This window comes from Saccopteryx leptura, chromosome 9 (assembly GCF_036850995.1).
Source record: "Saccopteryx leptura isolate mSacLep1 chromosome 9, mSacLep1_pri_phased_curated, whole genome shotgun sequence".
In the NCBI taxonomy this organism is placed as follows: Eukaryota; Metazoa; Chordata; class Mammalia; order Chiroptera; family Emballonuridae; genus Saccopteryx; species Saccopteryx leptura.
Window position 1 is genome coordinate 89296650 of NC_089511.1, and position 26761 is coordinate 89323410.

Here is a 26761-nt window from a genome sequence, read left to right on the forward strand (position 1 = left end):
CCCGCATGCGCCCGACTGGGATCCACCCAGCACGCCCACCAGGGGGCAACACTCTGCCCACCAGGGGGTGATGCTCTGCCCTTTCGGGGCGTCGCTTTGTTGTGACCAGAGCCACTCTAGCGCCTGCGGCAGAGGCCAAGGAGTCATCCCCAGTGCCCAGGCCATCTTTGCTCCAATGGAGCCTCGCTGCGGGAGGGGAAGAGAGAGACAGAGAGCAAGGAGAGGGGGAGGGGTGGAGAAGCAGATGGGCGCTTCTCCTGTGTGCCCTGGCCGGGAATTGAACCCGGGACTTCTGCATGCCAGGCCGATGCTCTACCACTGAGCCAACCGACCAGGGTGAGACCCATTATTTTTAATATGTGCTTTACTTGGTTGATCCTTGCACATAGCAGAACTCCCTCCTACCAGCATCTCACTCTGCTTGGCTCTGGCATTCCACCTGGGCTCATGTGGATACCTTCTTCATTGTATGTATCTAGGCTCTAACTCCCTGTGTTGGGCCACCAATCCCCACCACCCCACATAGATACTCTCTTTGTCCTTCTCTAGCTGACATGCCATGCCAGCCCCTCCACAGGGTGCCATTATCAGTATGGTTGGCTCTGATAGTGTTGGACTGCAGTGGCTACCCTACCCTATGTGTATGTACTCCTCTCCCACTTAGCTCTTATAGCCACTCCATCGGTCCCTGTGGAGACTTCCACTCACTCCTCTTGTGCTACAACTCCCTGTTCTTGTCCACTGGGATTCCTTAGCCCAGCCCCTTCCTCATGGGAAACCATCTTGCTCAGACCCACCTAAAGGCTTTTGGACTGAAATGTTCCCTGCACCATAGAAGGAATTGGATCCAATTCCAGATATGGACATGGATATCTAGAAGGGTAGGGAATGAACGAGAAAGATCACAACTGCTTAGGAATTTTTTTAATTTGAAACATTTTCAAATACACATGAACTACAGAAAACAATGTAATAATCCTCAAATACCCATCCCTTACATTAAACAATTATCTAAGATTTTTAAGCAACTCCTTTTAACAGTTTCAGTTTGGATTCTTTTGGTTAACTCTTAAAGCAAAAGAATGTGTATACCACTATGTAGTACCATTTTATTATTATTTTAAGGCATTATTTATTCACTGAGCAATTAAAGTGATAATTTTCTTACTTGTATGACCCTATCCGCTATTGCTGAAGATGCAGGGTAACCCCCATGAAAGTACAGTACTTATTAATTATAAAGAAACTTCCATCTTTTTGATAGTGTAAGGACCGGTAAACTGCATGGGCATTAGCCCATTGCTACATTTTTTCCCCCTCCTTCTGGGAAGTGAGTTCCTTGGTCAGAAGCATTGTGTGAGAGAACACAATGGTGAAAAGAGAATTCTGTAAGTTAATAGATGGTGGTGCTGGAAAGCCATAAGGAAGGCACATCTACTTCCAGAATAAGTGCCAAATCACCGTGCCCTCCATGATGAAGAGGTACAATGTGATTAGCCTGTCGATAGGCTCTCAGTCGCCTTGGAGAATGATGCCTATATTGGTGTCCCCATGATGAGCCCTGCTGTTGTCAGGATGGGTGCTCAGCAGTCTTGGATATGGGAAGGTCATGCTGCTAAGCCCAAACATAATCTCCATAAACATTCTTGTTCTACTGAGTCCAACAGCTTACTGAGCAGGCACCAGGTGTCGGGGAAAAGAGGCTGATTGATGCCCGTGTGATGGATCACTTGTGTGCTGGATTAGCATTCTTATTGGACACAAATAACTTCACTCTCTCTGGTCATTCTGAGAAGTGCATCTCTGCATTCTTTTGAGATCTTATTCATTGTGCAGTCGTTTCTTGAGGCAGTAGTCACCTGGCTAAAGTTTACCTGCTGTCCAGGTACCAGATCACCATAAATCTCTACCTGTGGCTATCTCTCCATCCTTGCAGAGTGGACATCAGAGGTATAGTGGGCATCTCTGCCTTCTGGAACAATTCTCTTCCCCATGGTCTTTTTTCCTCTTCTCCATTGTCTTTTAGAGTAACCCTTGACTGGCACTGTAGCCTGCAACAGTGGGCCCCTAGTTGGTCCCAGCACACCCTCCAGAACTATGTGTCATCGGGTCCATGTGTTTTATCTATAGGCTGAGGGAGAGGCAGTGTGGGCAGAGAGAGGCTGAATCTGAGTAGATTGCTCTTGAATTCCCTTGTGCCTTCAGAACCTGCTCAGGTCTGATCCTTCTTGCATCACTTCCACCTGACAATGGAGGGCTGCTTGTATGCCCAACCTTGTTATGAGAGCCAGATGATACTACTTTATGGTGGGCAGCTCAGGTTGTGCTGTTGATTTCTGGACCTAGGTAGCAGGTCCCTGTGTTTGTTTTTGTGGAGTATATTGCTCATCCCCTGGAATACATGTGTCTTAAGAAAACCTCTGGTTATATTCTTCCTGCTCAATCAGCAACTGTTATCAGTACACTGGGCCATAGTATCTGTTATTGTGTTGATGATCAAGGTCTCTGTAAACTACACTATGATAGAAAGCTGGGGAGCAGATAAAGCCTGAGAGAGGACATTGAATTTGTACGGCTACCATGGCCATGTGAAAGCGAACTTCTGATGGTCCTTCCTAATTTATATAGAAGAGAAAAAGCATGAACCAGATAAACAGCTGCATACCAAGTGCCAGTGGTAGTCATGTTGTTCTATATCATATCTGGACAAGTGGCTAAAACTGGAGTCAACAGCTGATTAAACTGATCATAATCCACAGGTATTCTTCAAGATTCAGCAACTGTCTCCAAAGGCTAAAGAGGTGAGTCAAGTGGGACCATGATAGGCATCCCATCCCTGCATCTCTGAAGTCTTGATGATGTCATGGGTGTCTAAAATTAAACCCAAGATGAATTAATGCTAGTTTATTATTTGGGTAGAGAGAGAGAAAATTCCAGGCTCCTGGGATGGTTCACTTTTTCTTTCATAGCATGTCTCCCTTCTTGCTTTTAATGTCAGTTACGTGAGAGTGTTGTTTAAGCTAACTTAACTCGCTCAGGGAGGGTTCATGAAAAGAGTTCTTGCAAATCTGGAAATAGTGTTATTCTGCACATACAATGGATGATATGATGTCTGAGAATAGGGTTTTAGATTCAAACTATATTTCCTGGAGCCTTAAAAATATATTTCTACTATGTCATAGTCTTCCCTCACCCTGTGTTACTGACAAGTTACATTTTTTGCTTTGGTACCCAACACTTCTTCCCTTGTAGAGCATTTATCTTTGGCATAGGGTAGCACCCACAGGGTCCTTCCATCTACATCTCTGGAAAGTCTCTTCTCTTGGCTAATTTCTGTTTATACTCCACACAGACCCATTCTCCACCATTTGTCTCTGCCCTCCTCAATGCCCAGGTTGCTGAACGCTACTTTGTTGGCTGGATTCTGGTTGCATCTGGTTGGTGACAGGGACCTATAGGAGACTGGAAGTGGAAGAGGGTTGGTACACTTCTTTCCTACTTCACATTTTAATGCCGAGCCTCTGGTAATGGTGGCATGCCTCCAGACTACAGCAGCTCAAAGGGTGGCCTTCTCCCACAGTCTCTTGGTTTTCATGACATGTTTTTTTCTCTTAGCTCCTTTAGCTTTAGAGTAGTAACTTCTGCTATTCTCTGGGTGCCTCACCATTTCTTGTATCTTCCCTTAACCTTGTATATTACTTTCCCATCAATATTTCATCATTTAACAACCTGGGGCTAAATTCTGTTCCCTGCTTAGACTTTACTGATATGTTACCTTTCATTTTTCTTGGTTTTCTCTTCCCGTGTGTTTTAATTGGATGATGGGTGATTTGCATTTATTGTCTGTCTTTTATTTTTTGCTCCTAGTTTTTTATTTGTTTGTTTGTGTGTGTGTCCTTGCTCTGCATTATGAGACATTTCTTTACCTTGTCCTCCCATCTTCCAATACAACACTTTCAATTTCAGCAATCATATGTTTAATTTTCAAGGGTCCTTTCTCGTTTTCTTGGTTTCTTGTTTCCTAGCACTCAGTTCTTGTTTTGTGGAATCAACAATTTCATTAATCTCTCTAAGAATTAATGGAAGGTTTTGATCTTTTAAAGTTTTTTTCTATACTTCAGTTTCTTTTGAGGTCAATTATTATTATTATTATTATTATTTTACCTTGACCTATCTCTTTTGTGCTTTAGACTTTCTAAATGTTTGAGATTCTTTGGTTCTCCATTCACAGGGATAGAAACTAAGTGGATTTTCCTAAACAGCTGACAAGGCTTTCCTTTGCTATGGGTCTTCCAGGAAAAAGGCAGGACAGCTGCCTAGGAACTTTCTATGTGTCCCTTAGAATGTGGACATACTGTGTCCTTAGAAGGTGGAGGGTTAAGGACATTTTACAGAGGGCTGGTTTTATGTGCTGTGTCTCCAGGAATGAGTAGGAGTTTTCCAAGTGGAAAATGAGCTCAATAAGACTTGGTTGTGGAAGCAACATTCACACAAGCCTAGATATGGGAAAGGCAATGATGCTCCCTCAAATTAAAAAGTTTAAGTAGAGGAAGAGTCTAGGGGAGGTACCCTGGAAGGACTGAAGGAGAAATTTAGACAGACTGATTTGAGTAGTTCACTAAGGATGAGTACATGGGGGCTGTTAGGACTGTGTTGAACTGATTTAGGTGAGAGGCGTGGGCTATGCCGTGCAGCTAGAGTTTCAAACTAGAATTGTTAGGGACTGCTCATCAGCTGGGGGGTGGACACTTAGGGTGCTGGGCAAGAACACAATACACAGGATAATAGCAGCAGCCTAATCTTCAGGATGCATTTTCTGCCAGGACAGTGCTAGCAGTTGTTCGCATCTCATCTCATTCCTCCTTTATCACCCTTCAGGGTGGATTCTATTATCAGCTCCATTTCATGGAAGAGAATATGAAGCTTGGTGAGTTGGTGGCTCCCATGCTCAGCTTGTGACCACTCACTATACTGGCTCTCAAGGTGGTGAAAGTAACAGTGACTGGCCAGCAAAGAGGTGTTGGGGGTCCATCCTCCTTTCCTGGCCCTTAGCTTTCCCAGCAGGCCACGGAGAATACTGACCTTGAGTGATCACACTGCGAGCTGTTGAGGGCCAAACATGTCTGAGGGATTAGTGCTGCCATATTTCAAGGATATTCATGTGGAACATTCCCAAACAGGCGGCAAATGAAGTTCTAAGTTTTTCAAGGTCAATGTCTAGGTCAGACAAAGCTCCACTTGACAGCGCAGGGAAAACCTACTGCGCCCCTTTCCCAGAGACTGTGGAATGCAGCCTTGCCAGCAGGCAGGACCTTCCAGACTGGGGTCCTGGTCTGAATCCAGAGACCGGGGAAGTATAGCTCCCAGTTTCTTGATTGTGGGCTTTGCTTTCTTGGGGAGCTTGCCAGGCTCCATTAGTGCTCAGTGCAGTACTCTGTGCCGCCAGGGGGTGCTCTTTCTTCCCTAGCAGACACGATGATGCTGACAGCCAGCTCCTGCAGTGTTTGTTGGTTTAACTAGCAATGTCTGCTGTGAGCGGCTTCCTCCCCCTCTTAGGGGCACTAGGTGCTGGAGAAAGATTTTGGGTTCAAATCTCAGCCTCACCATCCACAAATCACTCTATTTCTTTGAGCCTCAGTTTTCTCACTATGAAATGGGATGATCATACTTTACCTGGTGAGTGTGATAATGGAATTAGAGCAGGTGCTTCTGCGGAGCATGGGAGCCCTTCACTGCTTTCACTGCCCTCTAGCTTCTCCACTGTGCTCTGACTCTGGTCAGTGGTTCTCACGTGTCCCTGTGGCAACCTGCCTCAAAGGGCTCAGCAGCAAGGCCTCAGGGGCTGCTGTCAGCTCAGACCCTACACAGCTGCCCCCTGAGCAGCAGGTGACTGTGTCAGTTCTTGCCTGTACAGAGAACAGGTGTCCATCGTTGAGTGGTTTCTGGGCAGGAAGTATTCTGCATTTTAGCCTACCGAAAGTTGCCATTACTGCTAGGTCCTACTAAGTGTATTACTTCCCCTTTGTCAGGGGTTGGGTTGTGTGTGGACCCGTGCTGGGCTCTGTGGGCAGAGGCAAGAGAGGTGCCTAGACATGGGCAGTGGGGAGACAATGCTGCCTGTGCCAATGTACAGCCAGACTGTGCCACCTGCCTCTGCCACGAGAATGGAGGGCTACAGGAACGTGCAATGGCACAGGGGGACATGACTTGGGGTGCAAAGGAGGAGCAGCAGGATTCCTGGCAATCAAGTCAGAGAGAAGAGTAGTCCTGCAAGAAGGAACAGCAAGTGTCACCCCTCCTCCCAGTCCTGGGCTAGCGAGCAGAGACTTGAGTGTTTGGCAGGCTGGACCTGGGTGCATCTTAGCTGGGTGACGTTGGGGAAGTTGTTCAATCTTTGAGTCTCCCCTGGTTTCAGGGTAAAACAGAAGAACAAATGCCCACCTCTTAGAGCTGTGGTGATGATCAAATAGGCTCATGCCTGTCCAGTCTACACAGGCTATAAATCGCAGCTGCCATTCTAGAAAGTGCCATTCCCATAGACAGGACCATGATGTGCCTCTGGGGTTCCTGGGTATGTGTGGGGAGTGGCTGGGAGGTCTGGCCACCTCCTGGGGCTAAGGGGAGAAAGAGAAGTGCGGCTCAGTGCGGGGCAGGCCGGCAGGCGGGCAGGCGGTAAGGGCTGGCGGGCGCGGTGCCGGGGCAGCGCTGGGGTCCCGCGCAGGTTGTGCGTGTCGTGGGCGGGCGCGGCTGCGGGCGCAGGAGGAAGCGTGGCGGGCAGCGGGTGGGCCGGCAGGGCGGCTCCGCTCTCCACGCGGAAAGCGCCCCGGCCGCCCACCGGAGCCGGTGAGCCGGTGGAGGCCACGCGGCCCGCCTGGTGGGTCCTAGGGGCGGGGTGCTCGGGCCAGGGTTCAGGGCCGCCGGGGAAGCGGTGCGCGCTGCCCGCCGCCCGCGCCTGGGGAGGGGCGCCGGGTGGCTTCACCGAGCGCCGGGCTCCAGCGCACGACAGGGGTGGGAGGAGCGCCCTGTTCCGCGGGTGGCCGTGGGCGTCCGCAGCCTTGGTGTTCTCCTCACCTGGGACGTGGGCGGCGCGCTGCCTCACCCTGAGAGCTGCGAGGAGAGGAGGTAAGGGGTGCGTGGAAGGTGTCCGGGCGCCGCGGGCATGAGGAGAAGGGCGCTGTTGGCTGAAACTTTATGAAACAAAGCAGAAGTCCCTGTCTTCTTCCTTACCTCATAGGAGATGGATACTGTTTCTATTATTTGTTAGTTTTCCTCTGATGGATGGGGACAGCAGGCTGCAGGCTGCGTGCAGTGGAGGCCTTCCCCGGGGGAGGCAGGTAGCCCCTCCTTGTTTTGAGACGTGCCTGGGAACGAAATCCAGAGCCCACAGGAATTTGGTTCGTACTGGTTCTGGCATGGCCGGTGTGGCTTTGAGGTGCACCTGCATTCTTGGTGGTCAGTTCCTCTGGTCTGGGAGGGACATGACTGTATGTGGCGTATTTGCAGCCCTGTTTTAGAGGGCTTGGCACGTGTTGACTGTGTGGATGAGTGAGGTAAGCAAAGCAGGAGGCCTCTCTGGAGCCCTCCCCATCCTGTCATTGCACTCGGATCACGCTGTGCGTTGCCGGTTTGGGACAGTCCGTGCGGCTCCCCACCGTTGACTCAGCATGGCTGATGGTCAGCCAGAGCATCAACCACAGGTTCAGGCAACTGTGGCTGTTTTTTTACTCAAATGCTGAACCTTCCATTTAGACCTGGTATATTTCTTTCTTTCTTTTAGAGATTTTATTTATTGATTTTACAGAGTGTGAGGAGAGAAATATCAACTCATAGTTGCTTCATTTTAGTTGTTCATCACTTGCTTGTCATATTTGCCTTGACCCGGCAAGTCCAGGATTTTGAACTGGCAACTGCAACAACCTCAGTACTCCAGGTCAACACTATATCCACTGTGCCACCACAGGTCAGGCAACCCTGATATATCTCATCTTGTCATGTTTAGTTCCAAATGGTCCCTTTTTCCAGATGACTGTGGTGCTGGGAAAATCTTCCTACCTAAGAGATTTGGGCATCAAAATAACCAGACTGTCAAGTGTCAGTGGCATTTATGTCTTGATCCTGTGATGGCCAAATGGGCATGGTGGGTGGCATTTACAATGGCTGGGAGTGGCATTACTGATCTCTGGTTAATTTTGCCCATACTCTAACAACTTCTTCTAATTTGGCACATGATCATGAAGAACAGATATTTGTTCATGAGTGGACGTGACCATTATGTGGGACTTAAAGACTATCTGAAAATGGGTATACCTCTGTGAACCGTGCTTATTGCAAGGGATCCCCAGGACCATGTGCACGAACCACACGGGCCACCTGTTACAGTACAGATCCTGGGCCCCACCCCAGACCCACCTACCTGCCTCTCCTGGCAAGGGTCTCTGAAACCTGCACTCTCAACATGCTCCCAGAGTGGTTCTAATATTTCTCGAAGGTTGAGAACCTCTTGTGGGATTAATGATGACTAGGGAACTCCTGAGGAAGATGAGTCACAGTGGTGTGTGTCATGATATGGTGGCTCTCTATCACAAAGTATCTGTCACTATCATTACCACCTGCAAGCTCTGGAGTCCAAATTCCAGTTAGCTTTGGCAGAGGGTGCCTGCATTGAGGAGGCACCAGAGAAAAAGGGACAGGCTGTGTCAGGGCATGGAGGTGTGGACCGGGCTGGTATATCTGGAAACTGTAAGTTGCTTCAGGTGCCTTGAGCATAGGCATGGCAGGGGGCCTGCGGAGAACGGTGGGCATCCCATGACCTTGCCAGGCGTGTGTATACGCATGGTGGGAAGAGAGAGCCAGTGTGCTGTTGACTCAGTTTTTGCATACCTGCCAATCTTTAACTTTGCAAAGTATCACCTGAGAAACGAGACTGGCTGGGCAGGTGGTGACAGAGGCCAGGAAAACACTGTGTGTCATACCTTGAAGTGTTGGTTATTCCATGAAGGGCCTGAGCACACGGTGGCATTAGTGCTGTCTCTATTTGGATAAAATGTGACAAGGGGAATTCTAGTCATGTGCCCTGAACAATTCTCTCTCTGAACTTAGTATACAAGAATCCAAACTGCCTCAAGGCCTGAGGTCAGGGGAAACAAGTTTTGGCATCAGACAGATCTGGGTTTGAATTTGGACCTCATAACTTATTAGCTGTGTGACTATGGACAAGTTGTTTTATAACTCTAAGTCTCAGGCTGGTGAGTCCCATCTTGAGGTCAGAGCAGCCATGAGCACCTCTGCCTGCACCCTGCTCCTCCCTGGGTGTCACTCAGGAGGCGCGGCCCCTAAGTACTGTCTATCTCTTTGCTTTGCAGGTGTCATCACTGAATCTCCTGTGATCTTCTCACCTGTACCATGAACATCTCTCACTTTCTGTCCTCTCTGATCCCAGGAACCCAACAGGGTCAAAACAGGAGTGAGTCAGAGGGCATCCTATACAACTTCTCTGACCACTGCCAGGGTTCTGTGGACCCAATGGTCTTCATAGTCACTTCCTACAGCATCGAGACAGTTGTGGGGGTCCTGGGCAACCTCTGCTTGATATGTGTGACCATTAAGCAGAAGGAAAAGGCTAATGTGACCAACCTACTCATCGCCAACCTGGCCTTCTCCGACTTCCTCATGTGCCTCATCTGCCAGCCGCTCACGGCCATCTACACCATCATGGACTACTGGGTCTTCGGCGAGGCCCTTTGCAAGATGTCAGCCTTCATCCAGTGCATGTCAGTGACTGTCTCTATCCTCTCGCTTGTCCTTGTGGCCCTCGAGAGGCATCAGCTCATTATCAACCCAACAGGCTGGAAGCCCAGTATCTCTCAGGCCTACCTGGGAATTGTGGTCATCTGGCTCATTGCCTGCTTCCTCTCCTTGCCTTTTCTGGCCAACAGCATCCTGGAGAATGTCTTTCACAAGAACCATTCCAAGGCTCTGGAGTTTCTGGCAGATAAGGTGGTCTGCACCGAGTCCTGGCCACTGGACCACCACCGCATCGTCTATACCACCTTCCTGCTTCTCTTCCAGTACTGCGTCCCGCTGGCCTTCATCCTGGTCTGCTATGTGCGCATCTACCGGCGCCTGCGGCAGCGGAGGCGGCTGTCCCACAAGGGCGCCTACAGCTTGCAGGCTTGGCAGATGCAGAGGGTCAACGGGATCCTTGTGGCAATGGTGGCTGCCTTTGCCCTGCTCTGGCTGCCCCTGCATGTGTTCAACAGCCTGGAAGACTGGTATCACGAGGCCATCCCCATTTGTCATGGCAACCTCATCTTCTTGGTGTGCCATCTGCTTGCCATGGCCTCCACCTGTGTCAACCCTTTCATCTACGGCTTTCTCAACACCAATTTCAAGAAGGAGGTCAAAGCCTTGGTGCTGACTTGCCAACACAGCACCCTCGTGGAGGAGTCCGAGCATCTGCCCCTGTCCACAGTGCACACGGAAGTCTCCAAAGGGTCCCTGAGGCTTAGTGGTAGGCCCAACCCCATTTAGCTGGGTCCAGAGCTTCTCCTTGCCATGTTTATCACCAGGCTCCTTCACTTTGCTAAGTGGACATGTTGTCAGAGAGCCCTTCTATGCATCTATTTGCATCGTGATGCCTGACATTCAGATGGTTCAGCTGTTTGTTCCTGGAGGACTGCTGAGCCTGGATTCTTTAGGTCACAGCACACCTTACAGCTAGAGCAGACACCAGAGCCAGAGGTGGTCAGCAAATAGCAGACAGGGTTCATTCTGGTAATTCAGCTCAGCTACAACAGATGTCTGGCCTGGGAACCCAGGGGTTTCACCTCTACCAAGGAGACTGCAAAGTCACTGTGGGGTGAGGGAAGGAGCATGAGGAGTCAGAGCTCTGGACCTTGGCCAGCCCCTACCCTCTGTGAGAGATGATGGATGTGGACGAGCTTTGTGGGTGGCAAAGAGTTCCATGGAGAAAAGACAGTGGGGTCCATGCTATCTGAGGAGCACACTCACTGGCAAAGAGCTGGTCCTGGTAGCCTTGGGCCCTCACACACCCCTGCAGTAGGAGAACCAGCCCTGAACAGTAGGGCTTCTGGGGTTTACATCTGGCTCCATCCTTTGTCTCTTTCATGGTGGTATCTGCCATCTTGTACGGAAATAAGCCTGTAAGTATCTTCCCTTTATAAGATTGTGAGGACCTCGAGGGTGACATCTGTATGGTCACAGAGCTTGTATCCCCCATGCCTTGGGTAGACCCTGGCACAGGGACAAAGCTGCCATGGGAGGCTGATGGGGAAGGTGCCCACTTAGCCAAGGACAGGTCCCTGCGTCATGCTGCAGCACAGGAGGGGCTCAGGCTCCTGCGGCCACACTGCTGTCTGTTCCTCCTTGCCTCCAAAGACCTTTATTGACCAGGCAACCAGCCAGGTACCCTGGGACCCTCCCCAGTTTTGACCCACGGCCAAGGCCTGTAGTTTTCAGGGCCGAGACTCGAGCCTCCTGCGTTCCACACTCTGCCCACTGAGCAGACTTGCTCTAGTTGATGTGTCACGATTCTTACAAAGCCTCCTTGCATCTTTGGGCCTCCCAGTAGCCTTCAGTAGTAAGAAGGGCAGGGAGTTCTTGGAGTCTGCCTTTCATGGGGCACTGGCTGACAGGAGTAAGGCAGGGGAACCGCTTCCTCCAGCCGGCCAGGGGAAATGGAGAAGGGGCTGCCGTGAGGATGACTGTCTCACGTGGAGGCTGCCGTGAGGATGACTGTCTCACGTGGAGGCTGCCGTGAGGATGACTGTCTCACGTGGAGGCTGTGAAGCAGTCTTCCGGATGCTGAGCCTCATCTGCCTGTGGCCCGGATGGCCTGTCCTTTCAGGGAAGGCAATGTCCAGATTGCTCATGAGCCACTTTGGGTGGGATGTCCAGGCCTGGCTCTACCTGGTCAGACCCTCCCACACTCCCAGCAGAGTGGACAGTGGCTGAGCCCATCATGGCCTCCAGGGCAGAGTATTCAGGTGTCTAGAACTCTTGAGGTTTCACGGTGAGGCTCCTAGGGCTGGGTCTACACAGGGCATCTGGCAATGGGCCGAGTAGCGGGAGATTGGATGGTCATATCTGACTATCTTTCTGGCCTGGACCCCAGCCAAAACACCTGTGCAGCCACCACTCAAGAAAAGTGCTCTGTGAGTCATCAGCTCTCTTCCTGGGGCAGTTTGTTTGGTCCCCAAGTTTGGAGGCATCTCCCATTTTGTTCCTTTGTTCAACTTTGTCCTGGGTTTTTGGATAGATTGTCGAGCCATTTTCTTGGATGCAGCTTGTGCTTGTCCTCTAGTGCCATCTGCTGCTGGCTGTCCAGGTAACCACCTGCCAGCAAAGCCCTGGCCTTGAGACCCATCCCAGCAAAATGCCATTGACCAAGCTTTCCAAGGAATTGGAGGCCTCAGACCCTTTCAGATCCCATGAAATTGCTTGGAGCTTGCTTCACATCTCTCCTCTTGAGATGCTTGAGGACAAGGGTGCCTTAGGGTGCCAGCATGCTTGAGGGCTGGGGGACCAGGTGAGCTATGCATCTGGCGAAGGTGCTGGGCCTAATTAGGAATTAGGGTAGGGGGTAGAGGCCTCATTGAGTATCTTCTGTGCTCTACTCACCTTGCTTTGATTGACACGGCCTGCCTGGATGGCTGTCTCCTTTTCCTGGTTCCTAATGACCCTCAGGACTGCCTGATTACCCAGAACCTTGGGAACTTGCTGCCCACAGTATCCTCAGAAGAACCAGCAGCCTCAGTACCACCGGAGCTTGTTAGATATGCCGAGTGTCCATTTCCATGCCAGGCCTAGGGAATTAAAACCTGCCTTTTATCGAGCTCCTCACATTAATGGTGCACACATTTAAGATGGCCCTGGAGTCTGGAGCCATTCAGGCACCTGAAGACACCCCTATGGGACCTAGGGTGGACCTTGAGGAATCCTAGTTCCAGAGACATGGCTTGAAAATGGTTGGCAAAAAGGTGGATTCAGTTTTGATTGTCTTTTCTCTGGCTGCCTGTGGACACATTTCTTCTGTGGTCTTTTGATTCCTTCAATAAATATTTGCCAAATGAACAGTTTGCATGGTTATAGTCTTCTAAACATGGCCCTCGGTATTCTTCTCTGGGTCACTTAAAACCACATCATCAAGGTTTGTATCCTGCTAGATATTATTTTGACAGCTGATTAAAAGTTTAGAAAATGCTCCTGTGAATGCAGGTTCCTCTGAACAGAGTGTCTCTCAGCCTCAGAGGGGCCTCAGCCCGCCCAGCTGAGGACTGCCCCAGAGAGGGTCAGAGGAGCCCACCTTCAGGAGCGCAGCATGGCTGGGTTAGGGATTCACATCCGCAGAAAGTTCCGGGGAACTCTTCCTGGGTGGAGCTGTGTCAGATCCTGACAACGCAAGCTTGAACCTTGTTTAACTCTAGTCCTTCCTTTTTCAGGAAGTGACCTTGACTTATTTCCTTTTTTCCATTGTAACACTAGTCATATTCATTCTTGAAAATATGCAAAATATACAAATATAAAACAAAAGAAAAAAATCATGTTTCACCACACAAAGATAATCATTATTTATATTCTGTGGAGTAATTTATTTTTTATTTTAAAAAAATGTTTATTGATTTTATTTACTTATTTATTTATTTATTTTAGAGAGAGAGGAAGGGAGAGAGAGAGAGAGAGAGAAAGAGAGAGAGACAGAAGCATCTATCTGTTTCTCTTCACCTATTTGGTCAGGATCAAACCAGCAATCTTTGTGTGCAAGGATGACACTCCAACCAAGCTAGCCAGCAGGGTATTTCTTTAGTTTTTATATATCTAGTGTTGTCTTTTTTTTAAAAATATATATATATTTTTTTATTAAATTTAATGCAGTGACATTGATAAATCAGGGTACATATGTTGAGAGAAAATATCTCTAGATTATTTTGACATTTGATTGTGCTGTATACCCCTCCCCCAAAGTTAAATTGTCTTCTGTCACCTTCTATCTGGTTTTCTTTGTGCCCCTCCCCTCCCCTAACCCCTCTCTCCTTCTTCACCCCCTCCCTCCTCCCCCAACCTCCCGCCCCTGTTGCCATCACATTCTTGTTCATGTCTCTGAGTCTCATTTTTATGTCCCTTCTATGTATGGATTCATATCTAGTGTTGTCTTATTAATTTTTTTTAACATAGTTGAGATTATACTGTGAGTGTGTGCATAGCTATTTATAATATTTAAAGATTATTTTATATATTTTTGCTTAACCTTACAAGAATTTTCATTCATTCATTTAACAAATATGTGAGACACATGGTAAGTGCTGAAGAGACAGTGGTAGGTAAATTAAAGGCTGTCCTTGTCCCTAGGAAGCTTGTAGTCCAGTGACTAGATTCATCCTGTCTCCTCAATCACCATTTACTGTGGAATATTTAGATGGCTTTAGAACTATTTTATATATTTCTGTGATGAGCTTCTCTGCAGAGAACTTTTTCTGCATTTGGAATTATTTTCTTGAGAGATTTTCAGAAGTGGATTTAATGGGCTGAAGGACATGGACCTTTCGCAAGGCTCTTGCCGTGTGCTGCTGACCATCTCCAGAGAGGCTAGGATAAACTGCCCTCCCTGACTGGTGCTGGTGTCACATACCCTGACCACTGCTGAGGAATTTCCTTTAATGAGAAGCCCTCCATTGTTCCCTAGGTCACATCTCCTCTCATCTACTAATGAACAACACTCCAGAACCATCTGTTCTCTGGGCTCTCCTTTACACAGAACTGCCCCAGAGGTTTGTCCAACCTTGCAGTCTCTCTGCTTCCTTTCCTCCCAGGCTCTTTTGCACTCATCTGTTCAATTCACCCAAATAGCCCTTGCCAAGGTCTCCAGTGACATCCGCGCTGCCAAGTCCCATGGTGAATTCTCAGTCTTGTCTCATGTGACCAAGTAGCAGCGTTTGACTGTTTGCCAATCCCTTCTCCTTGAAACTTTGCTGTTGCTTTCCCAAAACAGCCCACTCATGGTTCTCCCCTGCCTTCTTCCTGGGCTCCTATTCTTCTCTCTCACCGTTGAACATCGGCACATCCCCAGGGAGCCATGGGGGCCACCTGCTCTCAGTCCCTAGGTGTGCTCATCCAGTCTCCTGGCTTTCAATGCAACAGAATGATTAACTGTCTCATGCTCTCAAATGTGAGTCTCTGGTCTGGACTTTTCCCTGCTCTCCAGATTTGGTACCCAGCACAATTTTGTGTTTATTGGACATCTGGTTGGCATCTCAAACATGCATTTTCAAAAACAGAGTCTTGGTTTGCCTCTTTACCTCTTTTTTCTCAGTCCCCCACTTCGTTGAATGGCTCTCTCTCTTTTCATTTGGTTGGGTCACAGTCTCAAGTCTCAACCTTCTGTTCACAACCCACATCCAGTCCATCAGTGAGTTCTGTAAACTCTGCCTTCAAAATGTATTAAGAATGACTACTTCTTACATCCTCTGGCTCTGCCACTGGGCCTAAGACACCATTATCTCTAACAAAATTATTATTATTATTTTTTTCATCTATTCTTTTTAATTTTAATTTATTGTGTTTATATAGATTCTAGTGTTGCCTGAATGCACCCCCTCCTCCGTATTCCCGTCAATCACCCTTGCCCCCCTCCCCATAGCGCCCTCCCCCCTTCCCTTCAGCTTTACCCCATCCTATCATCCCCTTTCCTTCTGTTCCTCTTTTCCTCTGGTCCCTTTGATCTCTCCTCTGTCTCAATTCTGTTCCTCAGTTCACATAGTTCATTGGATTCCTCAAATGAGTGAAGTCATATGATATTTCTCTTTCTTTGCTTGGCTTATTTCACTTAACATAATAGTTTCCATGTCCATTCATGTTGCCGCAAAAGGTAAGATTTCCTTCTTTTTCATGGCCCCATAGTATTCCATTGTATATATGTACCACTTCTTTTTAATCCACTCATCCACTGTTGGACACTTGGGCTGTTTCCAGATCTTCGCTATTGTGAACAATGCTGCCATAAACATGGAGGGTGCATTTCTCCTTTTGAAACAGTGCTATGGTGTTCTTGAGGTATATTCCTAAAAGTGGGATGGCTGGGTCAAAAGGCAGTTCCATTTTTAATATTTTGAGGAATCTTTATACTGTTTTCCACAGTGGCTGCACCAGTCTGCATTCCCACCAGCAGTGCAGGAGGGTTCCCTTTTCTCCACATCTTCGCCAGCATTTATTCTGTGTTGTTTTGTTGATGAGCGTCATTCTGACCAGTGTGAGGTGATATCTCATTGTGGTTTTAATTTGCATTTCTCTAATGATTAGTGATGTTGAGCATTCTTTCACATACCTATTGGCTATCTGTATGTCCTCTTTGGAAAAGTGTCTATTCATTTCTTTTGCCCATTTTTTGATTGGATTGTTTGTCTTCCTGGTGTTGAGATTTATAAGTTCTTTATAAATTTTGATTATTAACCCCTTATCAGATGTATTGTTGAATTTGTTCTCCCATTGGGTAGTTTGTCTTTTTATTCTGTTCTTATTGTCTTTAGCTGTGCAAAAACTTTTTAGTTTGATATAGTCCCATTTGTTTATCCTGTTTTTTATTTCACTTGCCCGTGGAGATAAATCAGCAAATATATTGCTGTGAGAGGTGTCAGAGAGCTTACTGCCTATGTTTTCTTCTAAGATGCTTATGGTTTCACAGCTTACATTTAAGTCTTTTATCAATTTTGAGTTTATTTTTGTGAATGGTGTAAGTTGGTGGTCTAGTTTCATTTCTTTGCAGGTAGCTGTCCAATTTTTCCAACATCATTTGTTGAAGGGGCTGTCTTTACTCCATTGTATGCTCTTACCTCCTTTGTCAAATATCAGTTGTCCATAAAGGTGTGGGTTTATTTCTGGGATCTCAGTTATGTTCCATTGATATATATACCTGTTCTTATGCCAGTATCAGGCTGTTCTGAGTACAATGGCCTTGTAGTATAACTTGGTATCAGGAAGTGTGATACCTCCCAGTTTATTCTTCTTTTTCAAGAGTGCTGAGGCTATTCGTGTTCTTTTTTGGTTCCATATAAATTTTTGGAATATGTGTTTCTTTCAAGTATGTCATTGGTATTTTAATTGGTATTGCATTGATTTTATAAATTGCTTTGGGTAATATAGACATTCTAATGATGTTTATTATTCCCAACCATGTGCATGGTATATGCTTCCACTTGTTTGTATCTTCCTTGAGTTCTTTTATCAATGTTTTATAATTTTCCAAGTCCAAGTCTTTAATCTTCTTGGTTAAATTTACTCCTAGGTACCTTATTTTATTGGTTTCAATAGTGAAGGGGATTGTTTCCTTAATTTCTTTTTCTGACAGTTCATTGTTGGTGTATAAAAATGACTCTGATTTCTGAGTATTAACTGTATATCCTGCCACTTTGCTAAATTTATTTATCAGGTCCAGTAGTTCTTCGACTGCGACTTTAGGGTTTTTTATATACAATATCATATCATCTGCAAATAATGATAGTTTTACTTCTTCTTTTCCAATTTGGATGCCTTTTATTTTTTCTTCTTGTCTGATTGATGTAGCTAGGACTTCTATACTATGTTGAATAAGAGTGGTGAAAGGGGGCACCCCTGCCTTGTTCCTGCTTGTAAGGGGATTGCTTTTAATTTTTGCCCATTGAGTATAATGTTGGCTGTGGGTTTGTCATAGATGGTTTTTATTATGTTGAGGTATGTTCCCTGTATTCCCATTTTGCTGAGAGTTTTGATCATGAATGGGTGCTGGATTTTATCAAATGCTTTTTCTGCATTTATTGAAATTATGTGGTTTTTCTCCTCCTTTTATTTATATGATGAATCACATTGATTGATTTGTAAATATTGTACCAGCCTTGCCTTTCTAGAATAAATCCCACTTGATCATGGTGTATGATTTTATTCATATATTGCTGAATCTGGTTGGCTAATATTTTGTTGAGGATTTTAGCATCTAGATTCATCAGGGATATTGGCCTATAATTTTCTTTCTTTGTGTTGTCTTGGCCTAGTTTTAGAATCAAAATTATGCTAGCCTCATAAAAGGAGCTTGGAAGTCTTCCTTCCTCTTGAATATTTTGAAATAGCTCGAGAAGGATAGGAGTTAGTTCTTCTTTGAATATTTGGTAGAATTCACTTGTGAAGCCATCTGGCCCAGGACTTTTCTTCGTTGGGAGCTTTTTGATAACTGTTTTGATCTCATTTGGTGTAATTGGTCTGTTTAGGTTTTCTGATTCTTCCCGATTGATTTTTAAAATGTTATGTTTCAAGGAATTTGTCCATTTCATCTGGGTTGTCCAGTTTTTTGGCATACAGTTCTTCATAGTATTTTCTTACAATATTTTGTATTTCTGTTGTGTCAGTTGTTATTTCTCCACTCTCATTTCTAATTTTATTTATTTGAGTCCTCTCTATTTTTTTCTTGGTGAGTCTAGTTAAAGGTTCATCTATCTTGTTTACCTTTTCAAAAAACTACCTCCTAGTTTCATTGATCCTCTGTATTGTTTCTTTAGCCTCTATGTCATTTATTTCTGCTCCGATTTATATTACTTCCTTCCTTCTACTACATTTGGGCTTTACTTGCTGTTCTTTTTCTAGTTCTTTTAGATGCAGGGTTAAGTTGTTTATTTGAGCTTTTTCTAGCTTCTTAAAGTGTGCCTGTAGTGCTATGAACTTCCTTCTCAGTACTGCTTTCACTGTGTCTTATAAAGTTTGAGTTGTTTTGTGCTCATTATCATTAGTTTCTAGGAATTTTTTTATTTCTTCTTTAATCTCATTCTTAAGTCATTCATTATTTAACAACCTGCTATTTAGTTTCCATGTGTTTGAGAATTTTTGAGCTTTTCTGTTGTGGTTGATTTCTAGTTTCATGCCATTGTGATCAGAGAAAGTGCTTGATATGATTTCAATCTTCTTAAATTTGTTGAGACCACTTTTGTGGTCTAACATGTGGTCTATCCTAGAGAATGTACCATGAGCACTTGAAAAGAATGTATATTTTTCTGCTTTAGGGTGAAAGGTTAAAGATATCTATTAAATTGAGTTGATCTAGTGTATCCTTTAAGTCTGTTTTTTTTGTTAATTTTCTTTTTTGAGGATCTATCTAGCGATTTTTTGGGGTATTAAAATTCCTGCCTATTATATTATTTCTGTTGATCTCACCCTTTATATCCATCAAAGTCTGCTTTATATATTTAGATGCTCCTATATTAGGTATGTAGATATTTATAATGTTATATCTTCCTGTTTGATTGCTCCCTTTATCATTATGTAGTGGCCTTCTTTATCTCTTACTATATTATTTGTTTTAAGGTCCATTTTGTCTGATATAAGTATTGCTACCTCAGCTTTTTTTTCATTTCCATTTGCATGAAAATATTTTTTTCATCCTTTTACTTTCAGTCTATGTGCATCTTTTTTTTTTAAGGTATGTCTCTTGTAGGCAGCATATGTACAGGTCCTGTTTTCTTATCCATGCAGCTACCCTATGTCTTTTGATTGGATCATTTAATCCATTTACATTTAAGGTTATTATTGATATGGAGTTCTTTATTGCCATTTTATTCTTTAAAGCTGTATTCCTCTTTTACTATATTCTTTTTCCACTTTGATCTGTTTACACCATGCCCCTTAACATTTCTGCAGCATTGGTTTGGTTGTAATGAATTGCTTGAGTTTTTTTTTTTTTTTTTGTCTTGGAAGCTTTTTATTTCTCCTTCAATTTTAATTGATAGCCTTGCTGGATAAAGTAGTCTTGGTTGTAGGTTCTTGTTCTGCATTACTTTGAATATTTCTTGCCATTCCTTTCTGGCCTCAAGTGTTTCCGTTGAGAAATCAGATGTCATTCTTATGGGGGCTCCTTTGTAGGTGATGGCCTTTTTTTCTCTAGCAGCTTTTAATATTTTCTCTTTATCACTTAGCTTTGGTATTTTAATTATAATGTGTCTTGGTGTAGGTTTCTTTGGGTTTCTCTTTAATGGAGTTCTCTGTGCTTCTTGAACATGTGAGAGTTTCTCCTGCATTAATTTAAGGAAGTTTTCAGCTATGATATGATTGAATAAAGTCTTTATCCCTTGTTCTTTTTCTTCTTCTTCAGGAACCCCTATGATGCAGATGTTATTTCTCTTTATGTTGTCTCAGAGCTCTCTAAGAGTTTCCTCAGATTTTTTGAGTCTCTTTTCTTTTTTCTTCTTTGCTTTCATGCCTTCATTCCAGTTGTCCTCCAACTTGCTGATTCAATCCTCATCTCTATCCATCCTGTTTTTAATTCCTTCCATTGTGTTCTTTATTTCTAATTGTATTTGTCATCTCTGACTGATTCTTTTTTTAATATCCTTTTTTATACTTGCTATTTCTTTATTTAGGTGTTCTTAATGACCATCCATTGTTGTTCTAAGATCCCTAAGTATCCTTACAATTATTATTTTGAACTCTGCTTCTGGACGGTTGGTTATTTCCATATCATCAGTTCATTTCTTGGATGTTTCTCTTGTGATTTCATTTGGATTGCACTTCTCTGTCTTCTCATTATATCTGTGTGTTTGGGTGTTTTGTTTGTAGGCTTGGTGTTTTCTGCCTCCAGTTTTCAATTGTGTTATTTCTAGGTCTTCTTGGGTTGGCATCAGCTATTATTTGTAATCCACTTTCAAATTTGGGCCTCTTTGAAGTCTTGATTCATTTGTTTTCTTAACAGGTGATTATCTTGTTTGACGATCTTAGCAGGGGGCTTATTTGAAACTGTATCCAGGAATGCGGTGGGTGTAACCTGAGACTCTGAAGTCCTCTTCTGCCAGTTAATCTCTCTGCGAGCAGGTTGCTTTCTCAGCTTCAGTAAGAGGAGGTGCAACTCAGATCTCTATGGCGACCTGAGTTACTGCCCCTCCTCCCCACTTCTTGTTTTCTGCTGTGTCTTGTTGCGCTGATTGGAGCTGGAGAGATGTCTAAAGATCTGTGCCCTGGAAGCACTTTGACTTTTGTTTTGTGGAAGGATCAGCCTCTCTCCCAGCTATGGCCGCCTCCAGCACCGAATGAGTCAGCTTTTCAGGTCGTCCCCTGCATTCCTCTGCCCCTCACCATCTGTCTCTCTCTCTCTCCCCTTTCTTTTTGGAAGAGAAGCCGGCCCTTTCAACACACCTCATTCCCTGGTCACCAGGCAAGTGGCTGTGAGCAGTATTTACTGCTCTTTTCCTTGGAGTGAGATCCCTTCTGGGCTCTCAGCCTCACCCCCCTCTGTTCCTGTAAGCAGGGGAGATTCAGGTGCTCTCTACCAGGTTTGTTGTGGCTTCTTCTTTGCTCCTTGGTTTTTGAGAGCTGTTCTTGTAGTCTAGATTTGGCTTTTCACGCTGATTGTTCATAAATTAGTTTGTAATCCAGTTCGGTGGTGTGAGCTGGGCATCTGTGTGTCTTCCTACTCTGCTGCCATCTTTAGGTCCCCCCTCAGTGTCCTTTTTGATGTGTACAATTTCTTTATTTAGGTGCTCATTAATTCCATCCATTGTAGTTTTGAGATTCTTTTTTTTTTTTTTTTTTTTGTATTTTTCTGAAGCTAGAAACGGGGAGAGACAGTCAGACAGACTCCCGCATGCGTCCGACTGGGATCCACCCAGCACGCCCACCAGAGGACGACGCTCTGCCCACCAGGGGCAACGCTCTGCCCCTCCGGGGCATCGCTCTTCGCGACCAGAGCCACTCCAGCGCCTGGGGCAGAGGCCAAGGAGCCATCCCCAGTGCCTGGGCCATCTTTGCTCCAATGGAGCCTCACTGCGGGAGGGGAAGAGAGAGACAGAGAGGAAGGAGAGGCGGAGGGGTGGAGAAGCAGATGGGTGCTTCCTCTGTGTGCCCTGGCCGGGAATCGAACCCGGGACCTCTGCACACCAGGTCGATGCTCTACCACTGAGCCAACCGGCCAGGGCGCTTTGAGATTCTTAAGCATTGTAACAATCATTATTTTAAACTTTGCATCCAGTAATTTGATTACTTCCATTTCATAGATCTTTTTCTGGAGATTTTTCTTGTTGATTCATATGGCTTACATTCCTCTATCTTGCCATTGTTTCTGTTTGTGGTTTGCTATCTTGTTCGAGTGTGGTCTCCTTAACTAGTAGAGCTGCTTTTCCATTTTCTATATCTTAACTGGGTCAGCTGTGAGGAGCCTTCTTTATGATGTCTCTCTAACAAGGGTTGTTAGGTCCTGAACTGATGCTCTTTGTATCTGGCCTCTGGATATGTGCTTCCTGGATCTTCTTGGCTGAAGCCTGGTGCAGACCACTGGGGGTCACTGCCTATGACTGGCCCTAATCTATCTTTTTGGAGCCACAGGTGATCCAGATCCTGTGGCTGCCTCTGCTGAGCCCAGGTGCCATTGTTAATATCAACTTAGGCTGGCTTTTGTCTAGTTTTGGCCCAAAGGATGTTCGTTTAAATGTTCAGGTTCCCCTGAGATCCACTTTCTGCTGCCTTTTATTGGTGGCTACTTGTTGGGCTCAGTACTATAAATCAGGGGTTAGGTAAGGTATTGGATGTGGCTTACTCCTTAGCCTCAGGTGTCGGTATAGCCAAACTTCTTTTTTATTTCTTTTTATTTTATTTTATTTGATATTTTTCTTTCTTTTCAGCCCTCAGAAGGGTGTGGCCACAGGAGTTCAATGGGTGTGGCCTTTGTGTTCCAGAGGTGCGGTCTGTCTGCAGGCCCACCACCACTGCTGCTGCTGCCTTGGGTGTTCAGGCATGGGCATTTCTGGTGCCAGCCCGTCACTGAGGTCTCTGTGGCTTCCGCTTCACTTTTGTTGATAGGACTGTGCATGCGTACCTAGTCTGCAAGCCTTAGCTGGCCCCAGCCTCCGCCCTGCCCCCATGTGCAGGTGAGACTGCTTTCACGTGCCTGGATCGCAAGCCTGGGCCGGTTCCCCAGCCTTTGCCCCACCCCCGTGGGCAGGGCTGCTTTGTTGTGGCCAGGGCTGCAAGCCCAGCCACTTGGCCTGCAGCCGCAGCCAGCTCCTGGCTTCTGCCCCTGGGGACGGACCATGCTCCCCTGTCCTGTTGCGACTGGCCCTCCTGCAAGCACTCAGCAGTGTGGGGGTGGTGTTGTAGCTCAGACCTCAGCACTCAATACCATATCCCTAATGAGATCCCTGTCTTTAAGTGACTCTGTTCTGACTGTAGCAGGAGAGCTTTCATTTGGCTGGTGACCTGCTTTCCTTTGCTGGTATTGCTGGTTCCAGGAAAAATATTCACTTTAAATTTGAGTAGTGACTCAGCCCAGGGGTTAGGGTGTCTGTCCCTCAAAGTGTTTCTCCCTGTGCCTCCTAGTTTATACTCTCTTCCTGTTACTCTGGTCCTCTGAGCTCTTTCCATTCCCCAGCATCCCTGGTGAGTGGTTGTGAAAGAGATTTTCTGCGCTGCCCCTTTAAGACAAATCCTGGTTATGAGAAATCTGTCTCTTTCTTGCAAACAGTATCCTGACTTCTTTTGCAGTTAAATACTGTCTGTACATCTCTTCTAGGTTCCTGGGGATGCAGACTGGGGCTTTAGTCCTGGAGACCCTCCACCACGCGAGTCCCTCCGGGCTGCTATTTGCTCCTGGGAGCTGGGCAGCCCTCTCTGCGTCTTCGCTTTTCCTACCAGTCTCAGTGTGGCTTCTTCAGTAATCTTTGGTTAAAGAGTCCTTTTAGTTTAGTCCAAAGTTGGTTTTTCCAGATGATTGTTCTTAAAATTAAGTTGTAATCCACTTTGGTTCTGGGAGGTGGGAATTGGAACGTCCGCCTACTCCATCGCCATCTTGCCACCCCAATTCCATATTTGAAATAATCACTATCAAGATTTTTATTCCCTTGCTCCCTTTACTGTAAGTGAATCTTTTATCAGATGACTACTTCCTCAACCACATTATAATAATAGATTCCTCCTCCTCCACCCTCTGCATTCTTATCTTATGCTCAGGATTTAGCACACACCTGCTTACACACATTAATTTACATTAACTTACCTTCCTGTCGAGTGTCTCACTCCCTCATTAGAAGGTAAGCCCCATGAAGGCAGGGATCTTGTGTGTCTTATTCACTGTTGAGCTCTAGAATAGGACTTGCATATCTGCAGTAACCACTTTTATGGTTGATTACTGGGGAATGGTACTTCAACCTCTTGTTTGTGTAGTGCAGGCATCTTAGTTCTATAGGATTTGGATCTAGTTTCATGGCTGTTGGTAGTGGACTGTGTGACCCTGAGATCCCCCTTTGCATCTTGGTTTTTGATTCTTCGTCTATAGTAATACTTGCTGCAATGTATTTAGTGTCCTAAATGCTGTGCCAGACACTTTACCTAAATTGTCCCCTTTCAACCTTGAGATGTGGTAGATGGTGAATGAGGCTTGGAGAGGTGAAAAACTTTACCCAAGTTTTCAAAAACAAACAGATTTGAAACCCAGTCTGATGGACTCTAATGTCCGGAACTGGGACAATTGAAACATGAAAGAAGGCAGACCAGATGACCTGTCTTACACCTTTTAGCTAGAGCATTTAAACTTTATGGTCAATAGAAGCACTGAAGGTTTAAGTTATGAAGTAGGATTGTCAGGTCACATTTAGAGGGAATAGTGTAGCTGAATTGGCCCAGGTTTTCCTAAAAGCAGAAGCTGAGGTAGAGGCTTATGGCTTTTCCTTTATTAGAGAATGCAATCCCAAGAAGAAGAGTGAAGGACCTCTGGAGTAAGACAAGGAAGGAGAGAGAACATCTGAAGATGTGTTATTGAGCTGGGTGCTTTTAAGAGGCTGCTTGTTCTATCTCAGTTCAATGTGTCTGATGGGATAAAAAAGTAAGAATTTATCTATTGGCTCCTGTGTTCCACTTGTCAAAGGTTTGTCCCATGAACTTGTGCATTTATAGACACTGAAATGCACCTTCATTTGAACAGAGCGGCTCTGGGGAGAGGTGAGAAGACGTGTTGTGAAGGCATGAGGTGAGGTGGCATCAGGTCCTACCTGTGGGAGACCAGTTGGAGCCTTGAAAAGTTGGGTGCTGAAGTGGCCACTAAATCAAGAGAGGTGACAGTGAACAAGGATCTGATGTAAGGGATAAGTGCTCTCTGACGTGGGACAGAGCTGGAGTGGGATGGGAAGTGTTATGGGCTGAAATGTGTTTCTTACCAAAAAAATTCATATGTTGAATTTCTAACCTCCCCATGCCTCAGAGTGGTGACCTTATTTGGAAATGAGAACATTGCAAATGTAACTAGTTAAGATGAGGTCATACTGGATTAGGGTGGGCCCCTAATCCAATATGACTGGTGTCTTTATAAAAAGAAGAACTTTGGACACACACGGAGAACACCATGTGAAGGTAAAGGCAGAGATCTGGATGATGCTCTCTAAGTCAAGGAAGGCCAAAGATGTCCAGTGAACCACTAGAAGCTAGGGGAGAGGCACGGGCAGATTGTCCTTCACAGACCTGGGAAGGAACTGACTCTGCTGACACATTTATTTTGAATTTCCACCCTCCAGGTATTTGCTACAGTACATTTCTGTTGCTAAGTTCGTGATACTTTGTTATGGCATCCTAACTTAAACTGGTTATTATGAAATAGAGAATTGTATAGACTCAAGTAATAGAATTGTCCATAAAAATTCTGTGGCTTTAAGCTGGAGTCAGGGGTTCAAACAATGATATCAAGGTTCTGATTTCCTTGCTCCCTCATCTCTACCACTCTAACCTCTTGATCCAGCTGTTTTCTTCATGGCTTCATACTCTCTATGCAAATGTAAGACCCCAACATGCCTAGGGAGGAGCATAGTTCTCTCTCTATGCTCGGTCAGAACTCTGGGGAGGGTTCTGATAGCAGGCCTGTACTGATGACCTCAGCCAAGTTGCTGGAACAATTTTTTTTTTTTTAAACAGAGACAGAGAGAGAGTCAGAGAGAGGGATAGATAGGGACAGACAGACAGGAACGGAGAGATGAGGAACATCAATCATCAGTTTTTCATTGCGACACCTTAGTTGTTCATTGATTGCTTTCTCATATGTGCCTTGACTGCAGGCCTTCAGCAAACCGAGTAACCCCTTGCTCAAGCCAGTGACCTTGGGTCCAAGCTGGTGAGCTTTTGCTCAAACCAAATGAGCCCACGCTCAAGCTGGCGACCTCAGGGTCTTGAACCTGGGTCTTTGCATCCCAGTCCAACGCTCTATCCACTGCGCTACCACCTGGTCAGGCTGGAACACTTTCTTTAGCCAGGCCTGGCTAGGTTGTTGGATCAGGGTGGTGTGGTTACCCCCACTCGAATCACGTAGATGTGATGGGATGTCACAGCAAGGGTTAGAGAAAGTCCACAGAGGCAGTGATGCCACACAGGCAAAAACACAAAAGCAGAAGTTGGTGTGGAGAGGAAAACATGGACTGGAAAGATATCTGGGTGTTGAATGGACAGGAGGACTGGGTGTGGGGAGGAGAAAGAGTGTTCCCAGGTCCCAGACTTGGGAAAGCGAGTGGATGTCTGGTCCAGTTAGCAAGATGGAACAGAGTTATTTTATTTTTTATTTTTTTATTGGAGTTAGTTTATCGTTGGTCATTTTGTGTTTGAGGCACTCTTGGTCAGTCAGATGGATGGGCCTGCAGCTCTAGGAGAGGTATGGCAAAGGCCAGACTGGTCCACACATTGAGGCATGGGCCTGAGGGGAGTCAAGGTTGGGGTGGAGGTTGATTGGGAGCTGAGTGTGGCCAAAGGAATCTCAGTTTCCCAGAACTGA

General features: G+C 45.7%; 1 protein-coding gene across 4 annotated transcripts in view; it reads left to right on the forward strand.

Annotated features, from left to right (window-relative positions):
* The window catches only part of NPY4R2 (neuropeptide Y receptor Y4-2), a 30980-nt gene extending 17901 nt beyond the window's left edge, over window positions 1–13079 (forward strand). Inside the window, exons 1-2 of one of the 4 annotated variants that reach the window (XM_066348727.1) lie at window positions 6438–6571; window positions 9363–13079. In XM_066348727.1, the coding sequence (XP_066204824.1) occupies window positions 9403–10530 (1128 nt within the window). In that variant the 5' untranslated portion in view covers window positions 6438–6571; window positions 9363–9402 and the 3' untranslated portion in view covers window positions 10531–13079. Of the gene's footprint in view, window positions 1–6437; window positions 6572–6635; window positions 6673–6789; window positions 7123–9362 lie in introns of those variants that run through there. The other 3 variants (XM_066348728.1, XM_066348725.1, XM_066348729.1) reach the window with 3 other exon arrangements.
* Window positions 13080–26761: the final 13682 nt, after the last annotated feature.